The sequence below is a fragment of the Bemisia tabaci genome, chromosome 7, assembly GCF_918797505.1.
Source record: "Bemisia tabaci chromosome 7, PGI_BMITA_v3".
NCBI classification, from domain to species: domain Eukaryota; kingdom Metazoa; phylum Arthropoda; class Insecta; order Hemiptera; family Aleyrodidae; genus Bemisia; species Bemisia tabaci.
In genome coordinates this window covers 47423456-47434440 of record NC_092799.1, presented here as the reverse complement: position 1 = coordinate 47434440, position 10985 = coordinate 47423456, and the positions used below count along the sequence as shown (strand labels likewise).

At 38.3% G+C, this 10985-nt stretch overlaps 3 protein-coding genes across 3 annotated transcripts in view; 1 reads left to right on the top strand and 2 right to left on the bottom strand.

Moving 5' to 3' along the window:
• Positions 1–4562, bottom strand: part of LOC109041209 (uncharacterized) — a 40184-nt gene extending 35622 nt beyond the window's left edge. The window contains exons 1-2 of the mRNA XM_019057464.2: positions 4325–4562; positions 2844–2971 (exon numbers count right to left, since the gene is read on the bottom strand). Of these exons, the coding sequence (XP_018913009.2) occupies positions 2844–2971; positions 4325–4412 (216 nt within the window). The 5' untranslated portion in view covers positions 4413–4562. The remainder of the gene's footprint in view (positions 1–2843; positions 2972–4324) is intronic.
• On the top strand, positions 101–1727 carry LOC109041211 (venom serine carboxypeptidase). Its single transcript, XM_019057466.2, is given in 2 exon segments — positions 101–1080; positions 1083–1727. Coding segments are annotated over 2 exon segments (1428 nt in total). The 5' UTR covers positions 101–239; the 3' UTR covers positions 1670–1727.
• A 3607-nt stretch (positions 4563–8169) lies between the features above and the next one.
• The window catches only part of LOC109041194 (PDZ_signaling and DUF4749 domain-containing protein Zasp66), a 29041-nt gene continuing 26225 nt past the window's right edge, over positions 8170–10985 (bottom strand). The window contains exon 8 of the mRNA XM_072302650.1: positions 8170–8927. Coding sequence (XP_072158751.1) covers positions 8838–8927 — 90 coding nt within the window. The 3' untranslated portion in view covers positions 8170–8837. The remainder of the gene's footprint in view (positions 8928–10985) is intronic.

Genomic DNA, 10985 nt, shown 5'->3' with positions numbered 1-10985 from the left:
AACTAACATACTGCTAAAGCTCTTAAAAGGACTCAACGATTTACTCAAGGAGGGGAATTATACAGGTACTTAAGGGGACGATTAAATGATGCCCCAATGCATAGTTGTGTAGATGTTAGTGGCATCAGCAGTAAGACTAGTTTGTATTCCCTCTAAATTTCCATTAAACAGAAGACTTTATAATTATTTAAAACAAGGTTTAAATTTTGCAGTATTTAACAATTTTTCATCAGTAAAACATGTTTGGTGTTGTGATTTTTCTCCTATTGATAATTCACCTTGGTCAGCTGAATTCACTGATGTTCAGTGATATGTTGGATTCAAGTCAAAATTACATAACGCAACTTAGTGCCAAAGATGACTGCGGAAAGCCTCTGCATTTAACTCCATTAATTGAAAGCGGGAAAATATCTGAAGCTCAAAATATTTCAAGAGTGACTGACTTGGAGCACAACATTAAAAGTCATGCAGGTTTCTTGACAGTTAACAAACGTTTTAAGACGAACTTGTTTTTTTGGTTTTTCAAAGCAAAATCTAACGATTGGGAAAATTTACCGTTGTTATTGTGGTTACAAGGTGGACCTGGTATGACCTCATTGTACGGCTTATTTATGGAAAACGGACCTTTTGAAATTAAGCGCGAGTCTGCTGATGACTTTTCTCTCCTTAATCGAAAATATGCTTGGACAAATGAGTACAATGTTGTTTATACTGATAACCCAGCAGGAGTGGGTTATAGTCACACTGGCTCAGAGAAAGGCTATGCCACTAATCAAAAGCAAGTGGCAAACAATTTGTACAAAGCCTTAGTCCAATTTTTTAAACTATTCCCAAGCCTACACAGTAACAAGTTTTTTTTGACAGGGGAATCTTATGCAGGCAAGTACATCCCAGCATTAGGATATAAAATTCATTCTGCTAACAAAAAATCAAAATTTCGAATAAACTTGACAGGACTTTTCGTTGGAAATGCATTTTTTAGCCCTGGCGACCAGATGATCTATGGAGACTACTTAAAAATGATTGGCCTTCTTGATGAGAATCAACAACACATATTCAATACATATCAAGCAGACATAAAAAATTAATAGATAAAAAAGACTGGTTAAATGCAACCTTTAAATTTTCAGAACTGTTCTTTAGAAGTATTTACGGGTATCCAACTTTATTTAATAACTATACAGGTTTATCACAACATTATAATTATATTTCTGATTCCCCTGCAGAAAGTGGAGAAAATTATAGAAACTTCATGGCATTTTTGACAAAAGCTTCAACCCGTAAGATGATTCACGTGGGAAATACTCCCTGGGGGGAATACAACACAGTTGCATGGCATCTTAGGGCTGACATAATGAAATCAGTTAGCACATGGCTAGAGGTATTACTGGACCATTACGATGTTTTATTCTATAACGGTCAATTAGATGTAATTTGTGCTTATCCAGGAACAGTCAACGCATTTAAACAGCTCCAGTGGTCTGGGACCCAGGAGTACAGACAAGCAGATAGCAAAAAGTGGTACATCGAGAACAAACTTGCAGGGTATTACAAAAAAGCAGGGAGATTTATCGATATAATGGTGCGGAACACGGGACATATGGTCCCTAGGGATAACCCTTTATGGGCTTACACTTTACTAAATCAGTTTGTATCAAAAAGTTTGTAGCATGTACCTCGGTTTAGAGGAAATCTCACTATGTAAATATATTTTTGTAATGATTTGACTCTTCCTGTCGTTAGTTGTCCTTGTACTCCTCTACAGGGTGCTCAGTAGTTAATGCGCTATACTAACTGTGAGAATAGATTTTTGAGGTCAATATAAGACTTTTTTGTTCTATAAAAGTCTTGTTTTTTTAAGCACTTGAGCCAATCTAAGTTGTGGATTTTTTCCAAAATTTATTTGTACCTTTTTCTTAGAGCATCTAATGTTGGCAAAAATTGAGTTTTGTAATTAGGAGTAATTTTAAGCTTCTCTTGAGCCCAAAAAACAATTCCAAAAGTATGGCATATCAACTTCCGGACACGCTGTATAAAAGACAAATATTTCTCCACGTTTCAAGGTTTCTGTAATTTTTTGTTTCTAAATTGATTCCTAGCAACAATCATACAGTTGAGCTACTTTCGGCAGTAACTCAAGATTAGCCATTGTTTCTTGGTATTTTGCAGCACTATTTTCTGATAATTTCTTGAGAGAGGATTCTCTCAAAGCAGAATTATCACTTCAATATTTATTCACTAGTATCCTAATAATTTTATAATGCTGGAACAGGCAAAACATTTTGAAACCTAGGAGCCCTTATTAGTCCAACCATTATTTCTCCAAACTAGGGCCGGATTCACCAGTTGGTGGCACAATGGCAAACACCACAAATCAAATCTTAGAAAACGATGCGTCCAAGTAAGACATTTCATCTCACTATGAGAACTGCAGGAGGTACCTCATGTTCAAGGATACAAAAAACTATGGTCATCATGGTCAAAAATGATGAAAAAAGATTAGATAACTTGAGAATGTTGGAGATAATTTATTTATCTTTTCATTACCGTAGTTTTGTGCTAACTCCTGACTTGTTTAGAATAAAGTGTCACTTTACTCAGAGAAATTTGCCATCAAACTTCCTGTATTGAAAATCCTCACAACCTAAGCTTAAGGAGCTCTTTGTTGACTGCAGATGGTTGAAATTTAAATCGGAGAGAAGGGGCTTTTGGAAATGATTACCAAAGGATACCCTTTAGAGCTGTAAACTGGAGATAAGAGACCTATATAAATGGAAGACTTTTTCTATCATACTCTTTACAGTAGAGTGATATCATTAGGTGTTATTGAAAGAAATACGTACCTCAGATTTTGCATTCATTTGAAAAATTGTTTGTGCTTTATGCGATAGCTGAGCAAAGCAGGAACTCAAAGTTGCTAATTTCTGGCGTACTGTGTAAACCATACCCGGATCATCACTGTCAAAATCTCCTGGAAAAACAGTACTTAATTAAATAATGCTATGAGTTTTGATTTCAATAAAAAATTTATCAGATGCTAGATAGCCATGAGAAATCAAAAAAGAATCTGATGGCTAGACTGCCTGTTTCAAAATATCAACTACCTAAATATGAGTTACCATTTCCTTTGAAGAAGATGAACAGGGTACTTCTTGTCATACTTATGTCAAAGATCAGGTATCTATGGACCGCGCCACGAAAAGTGGCGGGTGAGGGGCAGAGCCAGTCGGCCGGTCCAGTCTATCGCTGAAGGGTTGAATCGCAGGTATTGGCCCGTAGTTGAGACAGGGTAACGATTGGGCCAGTACCTGCGCTTCAACCCTTAAACGATAGACTGGGCCGGCCGACTGGCTCCGCCCCTCACTTGCCGCTTTTTAGGCACTATAGGCACTGCACTAAGTCAGGAACATACCTAAGGATGCAATAGAGTAGATCTCTGCAGCCCAGATTACTTTTCTAACAGTAAATACTTTTCTCAGGGTAACAAATTTAACTAAAAATCAGTATAGGACTTCATTAGAAAGCAAACACAATGCTGTCTTCACAGAAATTGTATAATGTTACAATCCAAGCTGTGTTCCAATTTTATCAGCCGTTAGCAAAAGATTGAATCTGAAACCCTGATGCGGTCCAGAATGGCTCTTTGCTAACCTTGTCAAGTATTTGAAGGCTCCTAAATATTGAAATCCCTGGTCATAATGGACCTTAAATTTTTGGAGTGAGGATGGAGCATGGAATCTAGTAGGTCTTTGTAAAAGCATATGATGAGTAGCCGGTGTTCCTTCATTACTTACATCATTACAATACTGCTACCTTGTCGGGATAATGGAGCACCTCAGGCAATCCTGAGCGATAGAAGTTGTGTCGGGGGTACAATAAGTTATGTATCCCCCATGTACAATGAAAATACAATATGTTAAGTAGTCCCCTATCCTCCCAAAGCTCTTCAGGGACTAATTTGGATACAGGTAAGTAATGATTCCTAACATTACTTACCTCCTCAAGAAGTACGGTAAAACTTGACAAACTTATTTTTAAAGAAAGGCAAGAGAGGAAAGGATCCTTCTAGAATACACTTGTAGGTACAACATAAATTCGAAGAAACGGCTCCAAACTTCAGTGTATTCTGCAGATCTCGCCGCAAAATTCGTCAACCAGAGGGAGTGTCCCAAATCAAGACAGGCCTTTCAGTTACTTCTTGAATGAAGTTTGAGGAAAGTACAAGTTCGGTATTGAATTGTTTATTTTAAAATGTTGACCTTGCGAACGGGGTAACATATCAGTCTAAAAGTAGAGGAAGATTCATATGAATGAAGCAACTTACCGAGCAAAACATCTAGGTCTACAAACGCTTGATCGAATTCTTTCTCTAAAAAATCAAGCCATCGAAAACTTGTTGAGATGACGGCCATATTTGAGAATGACAGTGAACTTTTGTTTAAAAACTAAAAAGTTAGTGATTGGGTGAGCGACATTCTCCTTTCCTATTTTTTAAAAACTAGTGATAATTTTTTAGAACTTTGATAACACTATCTACAAACAAACACGTAACATCAAAACATTGTTCCTTGTTGATGATGGTGGAACGTTATCATATTCCTTGTTCGTTCCGTTCCACTTCCGAGCGAAATAAAGGCGGTAAAACATTCTCATACGAAATGACCCGCCAAATTTCAAATTGACGGGCTTTTTTCCTGCGAGCGCAAAAGAGAAGGTGGCTGTAAAACCGTGGCATAGCGTGTTATTGGGCCTCCAAAGATATTTTTTACTTCGGAAATGAAGGAAAGTAGCTTTTTGCATAAATAAGCAATCTCTCTATTTATTCATTTTTTTTTTTTTTTTTTTTTTTTTTTTTTTTTTTTTTTTTTTTTTTTTTTTCTTCATTTTCCATTTTCCATTTTAATGCAGGCAGTGGTAAAATACTGTACTACACACTACACATACTTCTCTGCATAGAATTATCCTCATTCCTCGCTTCAAAAAACCCTATAGTCCTCTACCAGGCACATGTAGCCAGAATTTTCTTTCGGGGGGGGGGGGGGGGCTTTACCTGGTAAAGGAGGTCTGCCTTCCTCAGAATGAGGGGGTCTTGGGGTCCCCCCTCCAATATTTTTGGAAAAGCGACTTTTTAGCTTTCGAGAGGGGATAGAGACCCCCAAACTCCCGCCTCCCAACTCCCCGGCTACGTGCTCCCCCTAAACGAGGATAGGCAGAAAAGGTGAGAAATTAATTAATCCAACACAAGTCCTCATACCGAAATTTCAGGTAGTTTATCGTGGACACATTAAACATATCAGCATTTGACTCATTACGTACCTAATTACCCAGTAAACAGCGTTTTTTTAAGTTCATTGGTTCAAACTTCCTATGCATTAGTCAAAAAACCACTGTCTTCTGACATCGGACTGACCATAGAACTGCTATTTCAGTAATCTTTCCAGTGGAATAATTTTCTTCGTGTGCTGAATTTTACTTGAAACTTATAGATGCCAAGCCTCGGAATATAGAGGACATTCTTTGGAGTTCTAACATTCAGCATTTAAGGAACTTGATGGGCAAGGCGCATATGTGCAATTTTTGCTATTTCGAGAAGTACGTGTTTGAAGTTTCGAAATATCAAATAACATGGTGGAAAGAAAGTTCAAATTGACTTTTTGATGCTTACAAATTATAATTTGGGATCGAATTTCTCACAGAATATGCGTTCAGACCAGGGCCAGATTAAAGGGGTGGCCACATGGGCCGCGGCCCATGGCGGAAAATCTAAGGGGCGGCAAAAATTTGCAATTTTTTAAAGTTCAGGTATAAAAAAAAAAATCGGATTTATAAAAACAAAATTACAAACGAGAAAAGGCGCTAAAATCTCTCATTTCCTGAGGGTATAGTAATTTCTAATTTTGTCGTCTCTTAGTGATACAAGAGACAGCACCTTCAATAAGTTGAGTTAAGAAAGAGACCAAACACGCAATTTGGCCTGGAACGGCGCGACTTAGAGAGAAATGATAACGAGGACTTGAGATGAAAAGGAGAAGCCCTCGGCGCGGCGATCGGCATGTAACTCATATTAGCGCCTACAAGACTGCACGAATACTTCACGCATTGCGTCAAACACAGTGCGTTCAGCAGCGGTCGGCGTGAAACTCACAGCACCTACAAGACTGTCGGAATACTTCACGCATTGCGCCAAACAGTGCAGACTGCGCGGCGCGGCGGCGGAAGTTAAAATCATTGATCCACATTTATGTTTGTTCTTTCATAATTTTTCCGTTCATTTCTTAAGAGTGGAAGGCCTTGTCCGCACAGAGATAGGTTTACGGAACTTAACTTTCGCGCAAAGTTCCGTGAACTTTTGCCAGTAGTGTTGACAGGGCTTTCCCAAAAAATGTGTTCAACACGAGTAAACATGTCTTATGCACCCCTCCCCCGCTGAAACGTTCATTTGATGGTTTTTATCGAGTTTCAAAAGGAATGAGTCTCGATAACTCGATAAAAACCATCAAACCCCTTTTGTCAACTCCCTGAAGGGCTTTGGGAGGATAGGGGACTTTGGCGGCTAGGGGTCGCAGAGCGCCAAAGAGCGCTATAAAAGCGACTTTATACATACATACAAAAGGAATGAGAAGGGGGCGGCAAAAAACAGGCGGCCCATGGGCGGCAAGTAGGTGAATCCGGCCATGGTTCAGACTAGTTCTACTTGAAAACATTGATAGCTCAATTTTTTCATAAACTGCAATAAATGCGCCTTCCCCTCCAAGCCCCTCATTCGTAAAATAATCAAGTTTGTTTAAGTGATAGCTGATTTGATTTAAGTTGATGTTGGTATACGCGGGTGGAAAAGTGGAATGTACGGATTCTACGTAGATTTAGAATGCTGCTTTCCTATTTATTGGTCAATTTTGGAATTTATCGACATGTTTGACGGGTTGGGCGTGAAATTTTATGAGGAAACACACCATTGGTTACTCTAATTCTTACCCTGTCCAATAATAAGCAGCTGGAGAGTGTGAGTCATTTCGTCGTTCTTTTGACGTAAGGGTGTACCTCAATTTTCGAGTGAGCCCTCTTCTCCATAAGACTCCATGCCAGTGGCGTGGCGTGCTTTGCGATATATCGATTGTTATGTCATTTAAACATATGGAAAAGGATCGATAAACAGAGTGTTCGCAGCGAACACCTTAATAATCGATTCTTTACCATAGGTTTAAATGGCATACCATTCGATACATCGCAATTCACGCCACGCCACTGCTCCATGCTTTCTGGGGCTCATGTTGAAATAGAGACACGCCCTCGCTCTCACGTCAGAGGAGCGGCGAATCTAGACTTAAAGATTCTAGACCAACTTATCAATTTTCCTTCATTTTAATAGTGTTTGGAAATTCTCTGAAAGTAATTCTGAACGATTTCGGAAGTCAGAATGCTGTAATTTAACGCTTTAAAACTTTTTAGTTTTACAAAATACCCATCCGCAATGATATTAGAGACTTGATATAGGAACTTTGTCAACATGATTGGATGTTTATTTAATCATTTTCTCAGGTGCTTTGACCAGGGATTCCAGCATGGTCAAATTGGCATTTTGATGTATACCATCTAAAAAATCTTGCATGTAAAATCTTGGCATCTTTGACTTAAAAATAAAAAATGAAAAGAAAAAAGGAAAAAGAAAAAAAATGATTGTTTATAGGCATGAGATGAAACACTCATGCATTGAGTCAATTTTCCGGGTTCAGTATTTTGTTTCTGAAAATCACTCAAATTTTGTTGAGATTGTTTACATAAATAGTACACTGATCGACCTGTGATGTATATCAAACAACAGTTCAACGGAGGGGCTTGGAGAACGAGGCGCATAAGTGCAGTTTTTGCTATTCGAGAAACACGTGTGCGAAATTCCGAATTTAGATGGATCCTCATGGCGGAAGGAAAGTTCAAACGGACTTTTCAGTGTTTAAAAATTGGAATTTGGAAGCTAATTTTTCACAGAATGTGCATTCGGACTAGTTTTACATGAAATCACTAATATCTCAATTTTTTCAAAAACTGCACTTATGCGCCTTATCCTCTAAGCCCCTCAACTATAGTTGGAAACCAGGGCAAATCACCTCAAAACTTATTTTCAAATTCCTTAAGGAAAGGTTGATGCTATTAATAAAAAAAATCGACCAATTACTTAGTAAGCAATATTTATTTCAAAATAAATAAATAAGTACATAAATAAAATAACAATATAAATTCGTTTCGTTTCAACATCGTTTTCATAAAAATAAAATAATTTAAAATCTCTCAAATTTCAACTGATTATAAAGAAGAGGCATCTCTGTACAAAACATAACCGAATAAATAACAGACAGGAAGGATAATTTATACAAACATGAGGATAGACAGGACAGGAGAAGGGAAGGGAGCGTAGTGAAAAAAAGAAAAGAGAAGCTACCTACAAGATGAAACTAAATTATTGACAGTAAATCGTAGAGCGGCCTACTTTAACTCAGAGAAAAAAAGCAGAGTAAAACAAAAAGGGGTGAGTTCAACCCTACAAAATATCATAATAAATAATCTTTCCTTTTCTTTTTTTCAAATATTGCGGGAACTAAACTACATTCGGGTTTCAGATAAATAGTTGGAAAACAGGAAAAATAAAAGGAGAGAAATTAAAAAGTATAAAACAGATTCCTACAGGTTACAAATAGATGTTTCGGAAATTGGGGAACTTTAGGAATCAATTAACCTACTGCTAGGTCATAGTGTTTGGTGTATGTCGTTTCGGGTAGAGTGAGCGTAAAAATAGAGTGTTCTGTATTTTTCTTGTCTTCCGGTATCACCCTATCATTTTTTTAATAGCTTTCTGTCATGACCATGTGCATCAGACGCTTGAAGCTGCCGCTCTGATGAATTTCTTCTGAGTTGACGCCGGTGTAGTTTGCCTGAAAAATAAAGAATATTGATTGTTAAACGGATACGAAAGGGTAAAAAAAGGAGCATCAAACAAATTCACAGCATGATCATTCGAGTTGTACCGCCATATCAATTTTATTTTAAAAACTAACCGATGGCAGTTCAAGAATAATAAAATATACTTCCGTAGGCGGATCCAAGGGGGGGGGGAGGTGTAGAAGGCGTGCGACCGCGCCCTCCCGTTCGACAGAAAAAAAGGAGGATGAAAAGGGAAGAAAGAAAGAAGGAAGGAACGGAGGACAGAAAAAGGAAGACCGCTTATATTTGGTAATTACTTACGACGAAATTGACTCTAACTGCATATTAGATGCTTTAAAAATGTCATCAATTTTTCAGAGACCCCCCCCCCCCCTCTCCCTTTCTGTCCCCTCGTTTAAAGTGCCAGGATACGTCTATGTATACTTCGTCACCTTCAGGCCGAAGTATCACAAGCGACAAGCGACGTTTCTAAATTTCCGCCGTCATTTTATTTTTTTACAGAGAAATTGTTCAAAGAAACTGGCCGAAAATTTCGCTGAATTTTTTTCGTGCTGCCGATAAAATTCAGCGAAATTTTTGAACAGATTCAACCAAAAATTTCTCTGTAAAAACATAAAATGGCGGCGGAAATTTTGAAACGTAGCATGGGGCTTGTGATACTTTGGCCGGAAGGTGACGACTTCATTCTTTAAAAAATAAATCGATTCCTTGGAAAATTCCTGTGAGAAAGCAAGGTTATCGGATTGTTTTCTATAATCCAAATTTTCTGAGCTTTCCCGGCATTTTCCCTGTGTTTGTTTCAGTTACTAAAGTCAGCATTCAAAACATTCAGACAACCCACAGCTTAAATCTTTTCGAGTCCGTAAAGATTCGGAATTTCAGTTTACAGGATTTTTTAAAAAAATGTTGAAGTTTCTCGTGTATAAGCTGCCAGATTAGAAAAGATGTACCATAAACCATATCACCCTGGTAAAAATTGGCAGTAGAATCTGTGTTCCAAAGTACCATAGACCTACGGTTGGCTGTAAGATTTCCAATAGCTTCTATAGCCGGCTACACAATTTCTTATAGCCTTTTATAGCCGATGGCGATTAAGCAACAGCTAGGCGATAAAGTGTATGCTAAACGTTACTAATTACGGATGCTAGGACTTAGTGAGTTTTTGGAATACTGCTCTCTTTTTGGGCCGTAGTATCTTGATTTATTTTGCGAGGAAAGCTCCGTACTTTTGATGGATGCCTACCAGTCCCTAATATGTTAGAGCGCCTTCAGTTTCGTATGATACTGTGCAATACCTGTGGTGTGAAATAGTTGCTTTAAGCGCCATGGCGAGGCACGCTGCGGCGCGGCAGGCGGGCAGCTAGCGCGAAACGAGCATTGGCGCCTACAAACCTAACAGGGATACTTCACGCACTGCGCAATGCGTGAAGTATCCCTGTTAGGTTTGTAGGCGGCAGTGCGTCGCCGCTTCGCTTTGTGTTAGGCTCTAATTTTAATCTGGCGGAGTCAGCATTATTCAACTCATGAGTTTGAAATGTTTGCACATCCTGTATGGATTATTCTCATTTTAATTGATGAAAAAAAATATGTGTTAAAGGGAAATATAATGTGTGTTTTGTAGATATTAAGGTGGTTCCGTATCAAACTTAATTATTTCCAAAGCACACGAATTTCTACACAATTTCTTATAGCCTTTTATAATCGATGGCGAAAAAGCAACAGCCAGGCGATTAAGTGTAAAGCCCGGCGATAGAAACTATATCCCGGCTGCATAATTTTTTATCGCTTCGTATAGCCCGGCCGTATGATTTTCTCCGCATTCTACAGCCAGCTATATGCTTTTCTGTAGCCTCTTTTAGCCGGCTATAAGAATTCCTATGGTATTTTGAAACGCAGCTCTTATCGCCAATTTTTACTAGGGCACTTACACATACAGAGAAAACCGCTTAAAGATACTAACGGAATGTCTCTGTCTCTCTGACCTTATTTTGAACTTTCCGGTTATCAGGATTTTGTTTAAACAAATTCTAGTGTTTTTCATGGTTTGT